This window comes from Anguilla rostrata, chromosome 11 (assembly GCF_018555375.3).
Source record: "Anguilla rostrata isolate EN2019 chromosome 11, ASM1855537v3, whole genome shotgun sequence".
NCBI classification, from domain to species: domain Eukaryota; kingdom Metazoa; phylum Chordata; class Actinopteri; order Anguilliformes; family Anguillidae; genus Anguilla; species Anguilla rostrata.
The window spans coordinates 23502724-23522772 of record NC_057943.1 but is presented as its reverse complement, the minus strand read 5'-3'; the positions used below and the strand labels follow the sequence as shown (position 1 = coordinate 23522772).

The 20049-nt window shown below is 44.8% G+C and overlaps 1 protein-coding gene across 7 annotated transcripts; it reads right to left on the bottom strand.

The window, feature by feature from the left end:
- Positions 1 to 30: 30 nt before the first annotated feature.
- LOC135234337 (6-phosphofructo-2-kinase/fructose-2,6-bisphosphatase 2-like) lies at positions 31 to 19778 on the bottom strand. Of its 7 annotated transcripts, none has more exons than XR_010324088.1 (17): positions 19516 to 19777; positions 18394 to 18563; positions 15652 to 15777; positions 14970 to 15066; positions 12872 to 12938; positions 12402 to 12476; positions 11879 to 11935; positions 11498 to 11622; positions 10707 to 10914; positions 10426 to 10572; positions 10084 to 10188; positions 9874 to 10003; positions 8274 to 8336; positions 8094 to 8158; positions 6317 to 6511; positions 3706 to 4944; positions 1342 to 3578 (listed from the first exon to the last, which is right to left on the bottom strand). XR_010324088.1 is itself a non-coding variant. In XM_064298831.1 (17 exons), the coding sequence occupies exons 2-17, from the start codon at positions 18479 to 18481 to the stop codon at positions 3524 to 3526; spliced, it is 1626 nt and encodes a 541-aa protein (XP_064154901.1). In that variant the 5' UTR covers positions 18482 to 18563; positions 19516 to 19778; the 3' UTR covers positions 1342 to 3523. The 7 variants fall into 7 exon arrangements, 6 of the variants coding, with proteins under 6 accessions (XP_064154905.1, XP_064154907.1, XP_064154901.1 ...); XM_064298831.1 differs by having other exon boundaries at positions 4922 to 4944; positions 19516 to 19778; XM_064298834.1 differs by having other exon boundaries at positions 4922 to 4944; positions 19634 to 19758.
- Between the last annotated feature and the right edge of the window lie 271 nt (positions 19779 to 20049).

The following is a 20049-nucleotide window of genomic DNA, read 5'->3' as shown; positions in this document are numbered from 1 at the left end:
TATGGAATGTCAATACTCCCCAACACAACGCAGGATTCACACAGGCTATTTATTATTGGTTTTAAAAACATTGAAAGCACACACTGTTCGTTCGATAAAAATAAATCACAATCACGAGCTGTCCGCAGTGGTGCTCTGTTTATGGCAGCATCTGGGTACATTCATATAGCACATGCTCAAAACAACAGTTCCTGAGTCAAAGATTCTATGCTCCCATGCATAGATGCTTGAATGAAATAGAAAAAACAAAAACAAACGTGACTCGTTGCAATAAATGTTTCTTTCTCCGCTGTGGTGTTCTAAAGTTGGTTACTTTAGTCTGGGGTGTCACATAATGATTAGCCAACAGGGAGTCTGACTACATCTGTAGTACAGATAAAGGGATTACAAACATGTCTACAGGTAAATCCCAAAGGCATTATACCATGGCATAACATTCCATTCCCCATGTCACAAGAGTCATAACCACAAGCAAATAATTTCTAAACATAGAACAGCATTACAGGAAAGTACAGTACAGCAGTTTAAAAGTCTCATTGACAGACTGTGCGTTTTAATACAATGGGAAAAAGGAGAAAGATAAGTGCCGTGTCATGTGATGGTTAAATGTATCGTGATATGGGGGAGTGGGTGGTGGTCAGAGAAGAAATAGTGATATATTAAGACAGACCAGTCTCAACCAGAACTTGAGCGCGTGCTCCGCCAACCTCGTGCCCCGACTCCAAAGCCCAAAACAAGGGCGGCAGTTCCACTGGGCAGGACCCAGCCTAGCAACAATGACCTTTTTTGGGAATATCCCACTGTTACTTTGGGATCTCTGGCACAGTCTCCAGCGCCTCAGTCCGGGTCCGGGTGACGTCTGTCTTCTAGAGAAAACGGACATATCGAGAAAAGGAGTTACTGCCTGGCAATACCTAAACAGCTGATAAAAAAAACTATGTGTGTGTGTGTGTGCTTGTGTGTGCATGCGTGTGTGCTGGTTCAAACAGTCCTTCTGAGGACTGAGGATGAAACATGTCAGGTGGCTACATGCGTGGGGTCAGAAAAATCGGAAAAAACACGGAGCGCTCCACAGAGTCAAGCCGCTCATTTCTATAGGATCACTCGTTCAGAGTTCAAAGCTCCTTTGGGTGCATTTGTCAAAACAAACATATGAACACTATTGTGCGTTCAGGAAGAAAGGTTATTGTTTCAGTGTCACTGTCAACACTGCGTGATGCACAAAGCTCAGGTGTTTTCCCACACGCGAAAAACAAAAGCGAATATCTGAGGGCCGAGTGGGTTAAGCCCTCACAAGCACGTCACCCGAGGTTGCGGAATAATGCTCAGAGACCTTGCGAGTCACTCAATGCAATTTATTACTCCTGGCCATGAGCAGGTCACATTGCTCCAGTTTGAGATCCGCAGAGGTATTACAGCAGTCGGTTAGCGGGAACAGTCGCAGGCAGGCCTGACGGTTAAGCCGGATTTTCCTAAGAAAAGTGAGCGCAGTCATGGTATGATTTCAGCACAAGCAGACACGCGCCTGCGGCTTTTAACAGTGCCTGCCTTTGTGCCGCTGAAAGGGCTCTGCCCACATGCGTGCGAGCCAGACGCACCTTCCCAAAAAAGCTCCATGCACATCTGTCCCCAAGGCACGCAAACACAATCGCTCCGACACATCGGACACGCCCCGCTCGCTTCCCAGCAAGAACAAACGTGTGTAATCACAGCACTCCTAACTAGCCAAGCATCGGGTATGTTTGCTGGAAATATACAGGCATATCAGGGAATCAACAACAACAAAAAATCAACAAACATACAGCTTCTACTGGTAAGAGCACACAGTACCAGGAGTAATCTAATCAGGTCAATCAACAGGATTTATCTTAAAAGGTTAATAAAATTAGTCAAGCATTAATTTAATTCGCAATATACATTAGATTTTTTTATGCTCCAAGATATAGGATTGCTGCAGACAGGGAATTCACTGGCCGAGTTGCAGTTACAAGGAATGGAATCATTGTGCAAATCCTCACAACAGATTTTCGTACCACAGACCACAGAACAGAGGTGAATGAGTAAAGCTATGCACAGTATCACTTTCACAACTGACATGCCTCAAGACTTCTTGTGAATTGCACCATCGTAGCATCCCTGAGCCTCAATATAATTAGTGTCATTTCTCATGCAAAAATTGAATTTTCTAATAGACTCAACACATTCAACAAATTATCACATTCTTTGAAATAACAACAACAATAATAATAATAACAATAAACTATATGGTAACTCTAACAGCTCCCAGCAATTACTCCTTACCTTTAAAATTGTTGGCAATTCTTAGGAAAAGCAGCAAGATATTTTTAAAGCTGCTCAAAGGACCTGATTGGCTGATTTAATAATCTGGCCCTGCTCTCAGTTTCTCCTGTTAAAAGGACTGCTGGATATGCCCTGGGCAGAGGCACCTCAAAGACATGAATCAATTATGGATTACAGAGTTCAGTTGAAGACATGAAAGGTAGGAACATGAATTGCAACGGTTTTTAAAGGTAAGGCACATATTAGAGATTTTTTCAGCAGGCTTTTAGAACCCAAAGATCAATCCCACAGTCTTTAATTTTACTTTCCTGATGACATATAATAAAATATACAGTGTGTGATTACGGGTGGTGGCCGCCTTCCGGCAAAACACAAATTAAACGATGACCGTCTCGATTGCCATCATGTCGAGGCAAACGCTGCCCCTCAACTGAACGCACATCTCCGAATAGAAGAGCTGATGGAGGGTGCACTAATGCGCCATTTTATCACTTTTCATAAAACAGATAAATTACTTTAATCCCCACCATCCTGACCTTACAGCTGTGACCTCACATGTATAAAACAAACACACATCCACCCTTCCTTACCACAAACATTCCTAGGGACTATTTTAACACCAGAATGTTGTTTAGACTCTGGATTCGAAGCTTATCGGAAATCCAAGGCGCTTCTATGACAAACAAAATTCCAAAAGGAAATAACGATTTCATGGATAAATCGGTACACTGTAACTGACACATTTATGATCTTGTTCCTCTGAGTATTCCCGCCAAACAACTATAACTGAATAACAGACTAACACGGAGACGCACTGATTGGCTAACGGGTAATTGTACACAAACAAGACAATCTCCATTTCCCTGATCTCCAAAGCCTTTCATTTGCTGACATGTTGTGGCTAAGTGTTCCATCGAATTACATTCATTAATATAAGGCATCGGTTGCTCTCTTGTACACCAGTAAGAGGAATAAAGAGCTGAATTAGCAGTTACTTTTCCCAGAAGCATAGGATGTGGCCTACTGCCCACGTGCATCATTAGCTCTCACAAGCTGCCTTTATGAGCTAAAATGGAAGGAGTGCAGAGCCGTCTCCTAAATAAAGTCAATGGGCCCTGGGACCAGGTGGAGAGGGGCAGAGCAACCGGGGTGGAGGAGGGCGCGTCCCAGGAGATGGAGGAGCAGGTAGAGGCGGTGGAGGCAGAGGAGAAACGCCTCCCCGCTATTCAGATGCCGACACGGTCACCAGAGTCTCCTGGGCGGAGGCCGAATGATTCCTTCGGGAGAAAGAGACACAAACATGGCTACCGCCCACGTCGCATCCTGTCAGTGCTCAGGCTGGCTCCTATTGGCACTGAGGCTATGACATCACTATCCCCGGCATAGCTGATGGCGCTTATATACCTGTACTATGAACAGCTGGCGGACCACATCAATAGCAGCAGAAAGCTGAAGGTCTTGACCATCTCTGTGAATCAGTCATGAAACCAAACCACATGTAAAAAGACTGCAAACAGGGTTGGTTCAGAACAGTTCAGATGGTCGAGCCTTCGTATAACTACTCTAAGAAATTTTTCTCAGCACACTAAGAGATTACAGCAGGGCAGCATGCTATCTATATATCAAAGCACTGCAAAACAAAACCAACAAGATTCCCAAGAAGCTAAAATGGTGGGAACTACAAGAAGATAACCCATGAGACAAAACAGGAAAGGGAAAAAAATCATGACCAAAACAAAGTCTGCTCAGTGGCTGTTGGAATTTTCGCCTCTGCTATTAAATGATACTGAATTACTGCCATTCACTGCAAAGTGAGCACACGCAATAAGTCAGCCAGTGGACGCCAAAGTTATCCCTTAAGCTCACAAATCCTTATTTTGAGAGTCAGCTTTTAACCTGCCTCCACTATTATTATGTGGTAGGCTCAAAACCAAATGGAGAACTGATGGTGGCTCTGTGGAGAAAATCCCACAAACAAAGGAATATTACAGCAACAGACTCATTTCTGAACAGCCTCCCACACGTAGTACTGTGTGTTAATTGTGCAATACAAACTGTACATTTACTGCGCCTTTAATACACCAGTCTGTGACGATGGCAATAAGCTCGTTAATTAATTAACCTGGTCACCACTGGCAAAAATACAGTAAATGATAAAAGGCTTTTAGGAAAAATTGGGAGTAATTTAGTTGCACAACTCTCTTAGTGAAGAAACCGACAGTGAGGCTTTGAAGGTGCATAACATGTATTTTTTGATGATGATTCCTTGTAGACAGTCTACTTGGTGACATCATCACTCCATGTTACATGGAGCGATGGGTCATTGAGGGCTTAAGAGACAAATCTGCAAGCCAGCCAATCGGCACGAGTGTCTGTGTGACACATTCGTACGGCTACGTCCCGTTGTAACAGACAAAAGCGTTAGCATCCAAGTTTAAAACAGGAAGTGGAAAGAGCACATGGCTCATTCAACAGACCTGTATACGCACGTATCATTATAAAATTAGACTTGGTAGTCTTAAAGCTTTTGTCCGTTTCTTTCTGTGTCACTGGACCTAGCTTATGTTAATCTGATCTGGGTGAGAAATGACAGCACAAGCGAGCCCTCTCAGGTACTCACAGACGGGCGATTCCCAGAAGAAGCTGTGAGGACAGATGGACAGAAACAAAGTGACAGAAAAAAAAAGAAAACTCACGTGTGAGCATCACATAGCCAAGCAAATAGCCACTGCTACAGGCTTTGGCTTGAGACTTAAAACACATGCTCATTACATTAACTAGAAAATGCACAAGATCACAGACAGTTGCATCGATGTTTTCAACAGAATTGTTTTAAAAATTCTCAAAAGACAACACAATAATATTTCAAAGAAAGTACAGTATATAAGAGGGAATAAATGGACTCAAAAATCTGTTATATTTATGTCTTTTACCTGTATACTGGTTGTCTTTATGCTTTATGGAATGTGATAATCCTAAAAAAATGCTTGTAAAACTTACACGTGCATGAACGCCACTGTTGGCATTTCAATTCAGCAAATGGATGTAAATACAATTCATGATCTTTGAACATGAATTGAACATACCGGGATTTTTCCAATTCATGACTGAACTTTTAACTGAATTGGACTGACCACATAAAAGCATTACCTTCACAGAAATAGCTAAATTTTATTGTAGCCAAGCTAATGTTATTCTGCAGACAAAAGGTACAGTAACTTGCGTTCCCTCAGTGACTAGCCTACTGGAGGGCAGACACCACCTCGCAGTCTCCAAGGCTTAAAGTAGTTAGTGCCAGCAAAAAGTTTATATGTTGAGGGCAAATTGCCAATCTTCGGCAGATGACCATGATATAAGCAAAATAATCCACTCTGAGGTGTGTGTTATCTCTCTGGAGGCAACCACCCTCCACTTTGTCAGGTTTTCCCTTCGCCTCCTCAGTCGCCCTTTAACGCATACCTCGCTGTGGATTATTCCTTACTTAAAGAATGAACATCTTTTCACTTGTTGATGATCCAAACATCACAGACCTGAATAACAACACGTTTCAGAACATGGCCCTTACACAGAATGACTACAATTTTGCTATCAAATTCTTAATATTTGTTTGTACAGTAGATATACAAAATTTTCAAGCAGCTCATGTATTAAATGTATGCGGTGTTATGTACTGATATTATGACATAATGCTGGATTTAGAGGTTAAGCAGAAAAGGCAGTGACACACACCTGGTGACCATGACGTAAGAGACAGGTAGAGGAGACAGGCATGCAGGACAGGTGTACAGCCAGTGAGGAAGTGAGTCCGAGCCCAAAAAGCAAATGATTGTGAAAACAAGCCACACTCACACAGCTGATCACAGTAATCAAGTAATCATCAGGGGTGTAAAGGGGGTGGGGGGGTGGGGCAAGGGGTGTGCTAAGGGCAGTGGTGGGGGTGGGGGTGGTTGAGTTTAAATTAGGGTGATCACAAGCCGAGTGCCAGATCAACAGCAGGGGGACTACAGACACTAACTTGGCTCTGCTCCGACACTGCCCCCTCTGGTGCGTCGATGAATTGCAGGGTGGTGGTGGGAGGGGGGGCGAGGGGCACCGCGGGCCTGTTGCCGGCGCTGTAGAGGCGGGGTCGCTTGACCTGGTCATGACTGGACAGGGGGGTGTAACTATTCCTCCTCATGGGGACAGGGGCAGGCTCCATCCCCACTTTATCCTGATCAGAGACAGGAGACACCAGAAACAATAAAAAAGAGGGGGAGGAGGGGAGGGGGGTGGGGAGAGAGGGAGGGAGGACAGGGACCACCACGATTGTCAAACCACCAACAAAGACAGGACTGAGCAGGTCTTAGCATCGACCTTATGGGATTGCGAGGCGAGAAGGCCCAGTGGCGATTGTTGCATTTTAGATGTCATGTGACCGGAGTTTTACAGACACTCAATGTATTCACAGTATAACCACGACAGGACTGCAGGTGTGTGGGCATCTTTGCCGACTGATATTATCATCTTCTGCTGTCAATAGCCCGAAAATTCAACCCTGAAGTGAAGCAAAAACACAGGACCTGCAGTAGACAAAGTTTACAGTTTCATCATACAGTGAATGCCTCTACTGAGACTGAACCTAGTGCGGTGGAAAAAAAAGCCCATCCCACGTTTAACCAACTCTGGGGCAAATGAGCACACACATACATATCAGGCGCATATACTGTGACAGGGAGAAGCCGACTGACAGCTTTTAATCAGGACTTCACAGAACAAATGCTAACTCCAGGAAAATAAGAAACCCAAGACAACTGGAACTGGATTCAAGCACGAGGAAATGGTGAACCCAAAAGAAGCAGACAAAAAAATGTAGCTCTGTGCTGTGTCAAACTCAAATCCTGGAGGGCCACAGAGTCTGCAGGGTTTTCTCTATTCCTTCAATCAGCAGCAAGAGGCCTTTGGACCCGTAGCCAATCGGTAACTTCAATTAATCCTTTTACGTGCTGTAAAATGCCAAAACCCGGCAGACACTGTGGCCCTCCAGGACTGGAGTCACACCTGCTATGATGATGTGAGAAGAGATTCAAAGCAGCTTGAATGGTCCAACATGACGACATGGCCTTTGGATAGCATGCTAACAAGGCTAATGTGGAGTGGACAAAAAACTCTGTGAAGAGACAATAGGCTAAATACAATGACTCTATTGTGCATCTGAAATGCAATTGAAATGACATACATAGTACAAAACATTTTAGCCAACTTTGGCAGGCCACTCCAAGACATGAAATTTTAGCTGGTTGTAACTCGAAGCAGGGCTGCACGTGTGGGCGTCTGACTGGAACCCAGGGGATACTGCCAACAATGGCAGGAACGATGAAAAACACTGAGTGAACACTAGCAGCCAAACCAAAACCAGACTGTTTTGTTCCATCTGGCCTCACCACTGTGTAGGTGTCAAGCCATTAAGCAGGCATGGTGGTCACATTTATGAGCGTGACTGGTCCACACAGATGTCACATCCAAACAGAAGTCACAGGCCCCACTGACATCACTAAATGAACTTGACAGCTGGTTTATATTTTGGGTTTGAGCTAAACAGTTACGTACACTACCAGTAAGAGAAAGTTCTAGACAGTTATGGCCTGTCATTGCTGAACACAAACCTGCCAATTTGATACAATTTCAATGGCAACTCTTCTTTGCATCTCAACCTAGCTTTTCCCTAGTTTCCATAGTCCTATTCATCGCTTTCACAGTTCAGTTGCTTTTCATAAAATGACAGACTAAGGGGGGGGGAGGGTGCATTCACTTACCAACGGCTTGTCCCGGTGAGTGTCAACAGCGGCAACCTTCAAGTCGAATGTGTCCACCTTACATCCTGTAAGGGAAAGGTTACGGTCACAATATAACGCGACCGTTTTGCGCAGAGAGAATAAAGATCCTGTTCCCCCCCCCCCCTCCCCCACATGGCCCAGGGCATGTGGTTGTCTTACCATAAGCCACCGGGGTGAGCTTGAGTACGGTATGCAGGGGGCACCTCAGGTAGGGTAAATCGTCTGAGGAGGCAGGCAGGTGACAACATGGCTGGAGCATTCAATTCAATTCAATTCAAAGACACCATCGCAAAGATGTTTTACAGTGAAAACAGAAAACAAAATTGGGCAAAACCCAGATCTGAACCACCAAAAAGCAAGAAAGCGAGGCATGCGACACAAAAAAGAAACCATCCCTCACCTAAGTCACATGACTGCAAGGCCACAACCCAACACTTTTTTCTCCCCATTCAGTTCTTAAGATGCACAGCTGCATCCCAGTTAATGCAAAACAGTCTCACAATCTTGCTGTGATGTTATGCCATTTTTATACCATGGACCTAACTTTTCAGTAACATTGTGAGAAACTTGAATGCTAGCTGGTATAGAAAAAAACATGTATACGCAAACCTGTATTAGCATAAACATCCATATTACAGGTTAATGGAGTCAGGTAAACTTGTTTTCCTCCTTGCAACCACATCTAAATAAACTTGTTTTCCTCCCTGTGACCAAGGTTATATCCTTACAGCTTATAACCAGAATGGGTCAGGACCTTGGTATAATATCTTATTTGGGAGATGGCACCTCCTAATATTTATTTAGTCTACTGGCCCTCGAGGTCAGTAGTGCTTGGGCTTTCATTTTCTACTTCAAAGTTATTTGACAAATTATTGCCACCAATTGGCCAGAGACTGAACTCACCTGGTGTCAGGTTTAAATCAGTCCTGATTAGAGGGGAAGAATTACGCACTTTGAATGATTTAATTTCTCATAAAACATGCAGTTTATAATTACCATTACCAAGCTCATCCCTGTAAAACAGCTAGCCTGCAGGGTGCTGTTGGTGAGAAATGGCATTTGTTGTGTCTCGTTGAAAGGAACCATTCTGATGCTGCTTCTATTCAACACTAATCAAGGCCTTGATTGCGCAGGTCAAACATCTGCATATTTAGACTGCTGGTTCCAAGGACGAAATAGCTGTAGAGCTTTATATCGGTCAGGGAAAATACTTATGTTTAACCCTTAAAAAAACCAGAAACTGCTTTTTAACAAGTGTTTTTGTTATTTACCAATCTGGAATGCCAAATTAAATTTTCTAGGCGGTCCCACCAGAGCCCGCCCCCTGGTGCATGCCCCATGCACTGCTGCATCTATAGAGCTGCGCTGTGTTTGCGCTGCAGGACTGGAGCACACGCACAGCCGGTGCAGGCTGGCTGCAGGTGCTGCCTCAGCCAGAGGAGGCGCTGCTGCACTATGAGGCAAGGGACTGAAACTCACTACCGCCTTACCTCGACCGCCAAGGACAAGCTATTAGGACTCAATAGAACAAAAGAGCATGGAAATGCAGTGCGTGTGTGTGTGATGTGCGATTGAGCGTATGTGTATGCTGTATCTTTGTGTGAGTACAGAAGCGACATACGAGTGTGTGTTTGCTCATGTGTTTGTCTGTTTGGGTGTACATGTATAGTGTGTCTGTCTGTGAGTACAGAAGGGACATATGAGTGCGTGTGTTTGTGCACGCGTGTGTGTCGACCTGTGTCTTCACATTTGCACACACCTGCGCTCTCGTCCAGGAAGTAGGCGAGCAGGCAGCGCATGACGGCCTGGTGGCAGATGACCAGCACGTTGCCCTGCCTCTCCAGCTCCATGATCACTGGCTCCAAGCGCTGCACCAGGTCCTGGTAGGACTACGGAGAGAGAGAGGGGACACACTGAGCTCCAGGCTCCAGAGAGAGGGGACTTCGCTCTCAGGGAATGCCAGGGTCACCTCTCCTCCGGGGTAGCGGTAGTGATACTTGTCCTGGTCCCTCAGAGCAAATTCCTCTGGATATGAGTCCTGGATCGTCTGATAGGTCATCTCCTCACACACCCCCTGAGAGACAAACAAGGAAACATGAAAACAAGTACACACACAAAACACACACACACACGCGCGCGCACACACACACAGAGACAAACACACACACACACACACGCGCACCCACAGAGACAAACACACACACACACGCACACACAGAGACAAACACACACACACCAGGCTTACACAAGCTTTTCGTCATGTGTAATGTGACCGTGATTAAGGGTGTGGGGGTCGAAGGGCAGTACTGACAGCATCGATCTCGTTGAGGATCTTCCACTGCTCGTAGGGCACGCCCAGCTCCTCGGCCGTCTGGATGGTCCTCCTCAGCTGGCTGGTCCACACCTTCAGGTCCGGCAGGTGCTGTTCTTCAAGAAAGCCCCGGAGAGCATGGGAAAACTGAGAGAGAGAGAAACGGAGAGAGGGAGAGAGGAAGACATTCAGTGGAAAGTGTCACTGAAGTTGTAAGCACCCACTGTGGTGAGTGCAGGCTGTGCATCCTCTCCTGAGGGGGCGGGGGGGCTAACCCGTACCTGCTTCCCCCGCGCAGAGAGCTCTGCATCGCCCCCGATGCGCCCCTCCATGTTGTGGTCGCTCTCTCCGTGGCGACACAGGTAGATGGAGTGAGAGTGCACGTGGATGTTCATGAGGTAGTACACGATCTTGCTCTGGATGTAGTCCTGCACCCGGTTCACCAGGAAACGCTGGCCCACGTTGATCACCTTGATGAAGGACATGTCCCTGGGCAGGGTGGAGCGAGCACAGGGTGATGACATCACCACCACACACGCTGAATTCCTGAAGTTATCCTTACAGTCTGCATGTCATTATACAACGGTAAACCCACACTCGCTGGGTTCCACAAATACCCCATAACTAGGCCAGATTTGAGAAATTAGTAATTATTTTGTATGATAAATTAGTAGTAAATACATACTATAAGAACAAAGTTCTATATTATTATCAATTCAAATGGATCTGTGGTAGGGCATACTATTTGAGGGTATTCCAAATAGATTTTCATTTAACAGAGGTATTTATTTGTGACGTTTTATTTGACAACTGAAATATGCAAAAATGCATTTTCAAATACAAATACATCATGTACCTGAACCTAGTCATGGTTTCCTTGATTTTCCAGTTATTAGCCCAAAGAACAATGTGTCCACCAAGTGGATTCTTTCTGTTACTGCGCCATAATTCTTGGTTGAAAATAGTTTCGATTTCAGAGAGAAAACACATCCAAGAAGACTATAAATGCCTATCGATTTATGTCAATGATTAAAGGGAAATAAAAGCATTCTTTAAATAAAAGCATTCTCACTTGTCGTAGTCATCTGGATCTAATGGTTGATATGTAACTTTGTAGCACTCGATTCTTTTCAGGAAGTCATCCATCACTCTCTCCCTGTGTCTCTCTGGATAATCTGGACTGGAAACCTTTACTTCCTGTGAGAGAAAAAGCAAGTTACTCATACAAACGAACACAGGAAAGACACGCGTATGTCTTTGTTGTAAAACATCAATGACAAGCCTTCAGAAAATGTCAATTGAAATTCAACTGCAAATGAACGTCAATGTTTAATATCAACTGAAAAGGACAAACAGACAAAATGAGGCATGGATCATTTACTGTGAATGTGCTTGGCAAAAGTGTGATTATGTTCATTTTGTGAGAGTCAAATTACATTATACAGTAACTTACCAGAATATTAGCAGCAATGACCTCAGGGTCGTCACACACCGACTCCACAAAAAACACCTGAGAGAAAAGAGTCACGTAGTCACTAACACCAATTACACTAGTGCTCATTACATTAACACCAATACTCATTACAGTAATGCTCGATACACTGATACACATTACACTGACACTATTGATCTAATGCTCATTATCTAATGCATGACCTTGATTACACCACCTTCACATCATACAGTTTGTTTTTAAATAAAATCAAATTTGGGAATCTTGCTGGAGATGGGGATATGATAATTTTATATTGCACTTTTCTAGCATTTCAAGTAGATGCACCTGACATGCATATATGGAATGTAGCAATCATACTGCATTTTAGACATCAATCCTAGCACGCATAGCTGGTCTTCTCTGGGTCTTCTTTATGCAAGAATCTGCAAACTCTGTGTGGCAAACTGCTCCAGCTCCTCAGGTGATGTAAGCAGGGCGCAGCTACGGAATCTGGGGAGCTCATCTCCACCTTCACGTTTACCTTGTATGAGTTCTCCATCGCAAAACAAAGGATGAGGTCTCTCCTCTCTCTGGTGGTGTTTGTGGCATCAAAAACCTAGAAAACGCACACATGCACGCACATGCGCACACACACGCACATGCACATAAACACACACAGGTATTTTTCTTGGGAGAATAAATGATACAAACACCAGACATATGAAGATGCGATAACTGCACCAGCCTCACTGTGAGCACCAGTATTAAGCACCATCTCCACCACGCTCCACAGACAGAAACACAGACCCTGCTCTCAGGGAACAGGATGAACAGAGCAGCCAATCAAAGACCTGGCTCCTGCACAACTCTCCCCTTTCACCCGAACCCATCTGGAGTTCTGCAGCTCAGACACCAGGGGCTGAAATCCCCTTTTAATCACGCAGCGGCTTAAAGCCGAAGAGGAAGAGGTAGCAGATGGGAAAAGAGGAAGAAGAAAAATGTGTTTCTTACGGCAATTTGGCCTCCTTCCTCATTCAGGTAGGACTTGACATCCTGCAGTGCCACTAAGGCACACTGCCTGAGGGAACGAGAGATGAGCAGAGTGAACAGACACACACACACACACACACACACACACACACACACACACACACACACACACACACACACACACACACACACACACACACACACACACACACACACACACACACACACACACACACACACACACACACACACACACACACACACACACACACACACACACACACACACAGCATGCCCTCACCTCATATCCAGGCAGCACTATCAGGGGCGGTTTAAATCTCACCCCACCCCCCCTTAATGACACAGTGCAATCACAAGTATGCGAGCATGTGATGACCACTCCTCCCTCACTTAAAGTCCTCTTAATGAAATTAGAAAAGGAGGGGAAGGGGGTTCGAAGCCATTGGAGACGGCATTACCAGGGTAACAGGAGGGGGAAGGCAAAGGGATGGTGATGGTATCCAACACATTGACAGTGTGAGACAACAGATTTTTCACAGGCTGGTCTCAGTCTCATCATCGAGGGCCTTCTGGGGCTTATTAAGGGATACACACATGCGGTCTTTGAATACCATTTTATCACGTTTTACCCAGCAAATAAACACCAACTGAACTGAGTTGTGAACCAAGTCCATGTAAAAAACATACTCTGTGTCAGTTACACCCAGACGTGCACTCCTCTTTTTCACACTGTAATACCGCACTACTCCCCTGCTTCTCATATTTTTAAGCTCGCCCCCCTACTGAACCACGGGGGTCTTCACCTCTGCACTCGCATGCCCATCGTCCAGCCTGACACAGCCAGCATGTTATGAAACGGAAGCGGGATGGTGGGCTGGGTAAGATACAACTCCAGAGCAGAATGGAGGTTATGAACCAATAGTTTTTAATATTTCACATGATATATACTTCTCAGCCCTGCAGGTCTATCCATTTACAAATATTATTTTCTGTAAAAGAGGGGGCTTTTGCTGACAACGGACAATACATCCCACTGACTTTTTGCGAACACAGTCGCTTTCACGGTCACCCCCCTGGGAGGTAAAATGCTAATTCTGAGTTTGGGCGCGTCGGCGTAATGCGATCGGGAATGGCCACAATCGACCACAGGACGTCCCATCAGCGACCGTCAAAGAGGGGCATCGACCGACCAGGAAAGCGCCCGATGGCCTAAAATGCACTTGCTCTGGAAAAACACAACAGTGCCCTGCGTACGGTTTCATCTCGTTCCAACATCAGGACACTGGAGAGCGGTTACAGAATAAGCTGGGGCTGCAATGACAGTGACACAGCAGTTCCTACCGGTCAATGTTTCACTGCCTCGCCCGCGGTGTCTCTGTGGGTGCAGCGGCTGGCTAACCCCTGCTGTTACTCATTTTACAGGGACTTTTCAGTTTGGCTGTAAATCCACCCAAAGTGAGTCCTTTCAAGGGGCCCTGGCCAGGTCAGAACAAACCACAGTGACACATTCTTTAAAAAGAGAACAGCTTGAGTTCAGCTAGCGTCTCTGAAAAACGCTGCCAAACATCGCAACAAAAAAAGATCTAGAGAATTATTTCCAGGAGCAGGACTGAGAAAGTTATTTTTGTCCGGCCTCCAGAGGGCACCACAGCCAATCAGATTTAGAAGGCAAGGCAGAAATGGCCATGCAGGTAGCTATTTTCACAAGGGAAAAATGGCATTTGCCATATAGCTGCTGTGTCATTTCAAACCACATAATAACAAGTTATCAAATGTCTGTATGCAGTCTACTGTGTCATGGTGGGTAAAACTAGCTACCCTTTTAAGTTCTAAATTCTTCTTCCACTGCCCAACATTTCCAGGAAAATGCAGAAGGAAACTCTCACACTTTGGTGCAGAATACACCTACGCAGTACGTCTGTATTCATTGTGGGCACTTGTAAAGTACATCAAAAGTGCAATGTTGCATGGTCAAATTCCTGCATAGTTCGGTCACAAAAGGAGGCAGGTGGCCACATCTCATCGGTCGCAAGCCGCACCCGCCACGACGGGGGGACTGGCAGCAGGGGGCGCCGTGAGTGTCAAACTCAAAACTTACTTCCTTATCTGCATGGCCTCCTTGTTGTCGTGTCTGAAGAAGTCGTATGACTTGTAGGCCTTGACAGCCTCCCGCCGGTACACGCCGAGGTTGAACACTGCCGGAGGAACACAGGGATGAGGTTCAGCGGTTCAGCGCATGCCAGACGTGGGCGCACACCGCCCGCATGCCTCTTCGGCGTCTGACAAAATGAAGACTGCAGGCTAACAGGTTCTACCACCTACCAGCTTTGATAGCGCAGCTAATGTCTCTACCCCCCATAGATCAATTACAAACCACAGGCCAGAAGCTGTTTACAATACGCAGCGCTGAGAGCATGCAGGCCCTGTACAACAAGAGCACTCACTTTAGCAAACAGCGACAGAATGAGTGTGCACATTTGGATCAGACGACATCATTTACAGGCATGATATGCTTGCTCCAGTGCTTAGAGCAGACTTATCCTTTTACATTAATGGCAGACCGTGCACCAAGAATTGGGGGGAGGCTTTCTGTCCAGCTCACGTGTCAATCATCTGACTGAACAGCGTATTAAGAAGGTTTTTCCATCTTGCTTGCGAGCCACTAGCCAAGAGCAGATGTGAGGACCCAGAGAAGACCAGTTACGCGTTCTAGGCCTGACTAAGGATTGCTGCGGGCAGCGATTGGTCTGAGGGAGTGGGGTTTGGGCCAATCCTCTCACCTTTGGTGGGAACTCCAATCCAGTTGAGGTAGCGTGTCAGCTTCTTGGACATGTAGGTCTTCCCTCTTGCTGGCAGGCCGATCATCACAATCACCGTGGGTGAGTTTGTCATGTAGGAAGCCCATGCTAGGAACACACGCACGCACACACACACAGAAAAACAGATTTACCAGATGGTTCCACAGCCACTCAAAACCCAAGTATGAAGGAGCACACAGCAGTCACATCATGTCATTTCTAAAGGACATGAGAAAGCTGAATACAGATTACATGACTATTCAGCCTGATAATGTGTCAACAGTCTCAAGTGCATCCACCACTGCTTCAGGTCTGGTCTTGAGCACAGTGTCCCGCTTAATAACTGTGGGGGAAAATATGCCTTCGATCTCAAATCAGGTCAAAGGTTTCTCTCTGCCGAAGAGACGAAGCTCCTTGCGTATCTTAGTCTCTGCCATAGCAGCTGAAGCGCGCACTGGTCTGAGGGCCACTGAGAAGAAACAGTTCCCAGTGTGCAATGTTCTGCAACACTGGCGTATGAAAGTTTCAAATGCAAGCAAAAGACCAGGTGCTGGAGGCTCTCTGTTGTGGTTGTTTCTTTTTGAAAGGTCTGCAGTCTTATCGGTCCTTGGAGAAGGTTGGCACGTGTCGGCGCTCTCAATCACACACGGACATGACTCATCTGTCATCAAGTTTCCGCCAAAGTGTTTCAGCAGCGATGCATGTGGCGGACAAGGGTAAGAAACTGAGGAGCCTTGGCGAGACTTAAAAAGACTCAAATAAAACAATCACAGTGAGTGGAAATAACTGTACTGCAACTGTACAACACTCAGCTGCCAAAATAACTAAAGGGTAAACTCTACACCATATGGAAATTACTTTTATTGCAGGCTCAAACAATTTCCTGAATGAGTAAATGGAGGAAGCAAACGATAAGGTGATCACTTTGATCTTTACTCTCTCATCTAAACAAATGAAAGTACTGTCTGGCTTTAAGACATCCTCTTATCAGTTTCAGGTAGCAACACAGGGTGTTAGGTAACAACACTATCTTCACAGTAAACAGCAGACAAATTTTAGATTAGATTACAGTGGTCGTGCTAGCCCATGGAATCCCTGAATTTGAATTGAAATGCAGGACAATTCAAAATCTGCGTTATACACCAATTCACTTGTGTTCTGATCAAAATAACTATGTTTGCCATAATATTCCAACTTGCAATAATACCAAAATAAATGCATGTCCTTCATAGTTTTAATATGACACTTGTAACAGAAGCAGACTGAAATAAGCTACAAATGTTTTGATGTTCTGATCAAAAAAAAATCAGCCATAGCCTTCACTCTTCTTTAATTTATTAAGCAGACGCTGTTATCCAGAGAGACTTATGATATAAGAAAACATTAGTGTGTGCACCTGAGTAATATCCAAAAAAATGAGTTTTGGTGCAGAAGAGTAACAGAGAACCAAAGAGAAGACACACCCCTGTGTTCCTCCCGTCCACTTCTAGGGTTCGAGGTTGTGACTGCTGTGCTCACGCAGTGCAGGCCTGCTGAACTCTAGTCTACCAAGTTTACTGGTTTGTCAAGCTCACACAGAGTGCTGGGTCTGAGTCCTAACGACAGTAGCTTTTGAACCTGTTCGTTCAAACAGCGTATTTTTGTTGAGCGGGTATTAAATGTGTCCACTTGAAAAGACTGACCCAGCACGGATACTGCTCAGATATTTTCCTGGGGTTCCAAACGGGAAATAAATGATACAATAAATGATTGAGAGAGTTAAAGGGCTGATGCATTTTTCCATTCTCTCCACCCTTGCCTACAGCTGTGGTTTCTCCAACAGTAGTCACTTAGCAACTTAAGTTGAAAAGATGAATACCTTAAAATACCCCCCCCCCCCCCCCCCCACCCCCACCACCACCACCACCACCAGCAGCAAACAATGATGAACTTTGAAAACTGTTATTTTACATCTTAATTTTGAATAAAGCATAAGTCTGTTAGAGGTCATTTGGGTTCCTGGAACAGCACGTTCAAAGACTGAACAAAGTATCAAATGTCCACAACAACATGAAGTATTCATAGCATAACATGTTTTTGTAATGATTGCCACTCCTAGCAGAAATGAGTCTGTGAATTTGAATTTTTTTGCAATGGAAAAAAAATCTGTGGTGTATGTGCACGTACGAGTGTGTGTCTGGAGGGGTGGCCTTGGAAGCAGAACTGGAGTCACATAGTTAGCAGTTCACTGATGCAGAACCGTAAGTTATGACAAAGTTAATTTCACTGTGGTTCAAAAATGGCCACATCTACCATGGCTGTAAAACAGCCTGAATGTTCTGCACTAGATCCTCATCAAAGTAAATTTCGCGGGCTGTTGGAATCAGGTATGGAAGGTGAGAGACTCACACTACGTGTTACCGTCATATGTGATGTCCCAAATCACACTACCCATTCTCACGAACACACTGTACTAATTAATGCCAAATGCGAACTAAAAGCGAACGACACGTTATTTGGATTTTCTGACACGCCCCTATTCCAAGGAAAGACAGTGTATCTCTAAACCTAAAGCGGTTAACGATACTCTGCCAATAACTGCATTTTTGTATCTTTCGCGTTGCATTGCACAGATCATATGTAGGGAAAATCTAAGCATGAAGTCTTGTCAATTTAGCCAGTGTATCAACTAATAGTGTTGCACGGTTCAAACTGCATTACAAAAGCACGGCATGGAGTACTTACAGCATTTCTTCTCGTTGACTCTGGGTTCCGACTTTTTGATCTCTGCAGAATTTGCCTGTCCGCCGTTTCTGGGCGGGTCTGCAGCCATGACAGAAGACGTGAAAGCACTGTCTGGTCACCACTGGGACAGTCTTGGAGGTGCAAGGTCTAGCAGGACGCTGTCTCCATGTCTGAGAAAACAGACAAGTAGCCTATATTTTTGATATAGTTCCCACGACCACTTTCACTGAATATGACACTGCGTACCCTTTACTTCTTGCCTTGACTGCATGCTAGCTAGAAGCAGGTCAGTTTAGCTAGCAGCCTCCACAGCCCTAAGACAGTAGTATAGCGAGATAAAAAGACGTAACACTACATGGTATAAAATCGATGCGTTGCATGGTATGAAATGTTACATTTTAACGTAAGACTTAACAAGTCAAACAGAAGTTGACACTTTGTAAAAACAAATTGCACGCATAACTTAAATATTGCACGCATAACAAACAAGTTGCCTGTCTCTTTTTAATAAGACATTCAATCGTTTTTAATATATAAAATTTTAAGATTAACTAAATAGATGCAAGTTGACTTGTGTTGTGTTAATCGTACAAATACTTCACTACATTTTACGTGCACTTTCAGTTCCCATTACATAACCGAAATTCGGCCAAGAATTAATAACGTTAGTAGCTAATTCAAATTATTCGCGTTCATGATCATACGCAAAGCACCCATGCTATACAGAACTGGAAGTGGAAGTAAAACGTATTTATTACGGCCAGGACAGTGCACGTTAACTTGATAAGCTTGCTATCTGATCTGACCTAAACAACAGTCACCTGCAGAAAGCTACTGCGGGTATAGCTCGATGGGCTCTCGACGCCAAAAGCACAGCAGGTCTGATGGGGTGCATTTATCAATGTTTCAACAACACGGACGCATCCTAGCTTAACTAACATTGTTGAAAGTTACCAGATTACCTTTTTAGTGAAGCCGGTCCCATATATTAACTTCCAGTGGCTGAGGAGCATCTAGACATGGCAGATCCGCCTATACAGAGCTGGCAAGCTAGCTAACTGACGTATACAATACACATTATAGAACACAAAAACACACTAGAACCGAGAATAGTTTTCGTACCAGCCGCAACTTTGCAGTTGTTCCGTTCACGTCAGTGTCACCTCTTGTCGCGGTATTTTAAAAAAAACAAAAAAACTGAGGTAGCCACAAAACGTTTCCTTAGCGTATTCGATCCTACCTATATCGACAAGGAAGTACCCTGTGCATCCAGATGAGCCTGTGCGCAACTAAGCGCAGCCTCAAGTTGGAGGTACAGCGGTTGCTAAGGAAAAGGAAAAGGGTTAAAATTTCCGGGCTCACACCTGACCTTCCGAGTTCATGAAGGTGTGCCTTTGCCATAAAATGTTTTTACCGTAAACATGCGAATATGAGCATTTGCCATTTGTGTACGGCAGTAAACTTGGAACTTGTTTAGTTGGCAACCACGCAGCTTCATATAGGTTACTTTTTGTATGCATGGTTTTCCTGAATATTTGTCTGCGTGCAATTCAAAAAAAGAGAAAATAACCGCGAAGCGATTTCTATTCTAAAGTATCTTACAGTTAGACTCTTGTTGGATCATCGATCCTACTGGTGCAAAATATTTGATCCCGA

Excerpts from the sequence above, each read along its gene's own strand:
- LOC135234337 (XM_064298831.1), bottom strand. The coding sequence starts at position 18,481 with ATGGCTGCAGACCCGCCCAGAAACGGCGGACAGGCAAATTCTGCAGAG. Across the intron at positions 10,189-10,425 it reads TCCTCAACGAGATCGATGCT|GGGGTGTGTGAGGAGATGAC; the intron begins GTCAGTACTGCC and ends TTTGTCTCTCAG. Across the intron at positions 6,512-8,093 it reads CTCACCGGGACAAGCCGTTG|GATAAAGTGGGGATGGAGCC; the intron begins GTAAGTGAATGC and ends GTCTCTGATCAG.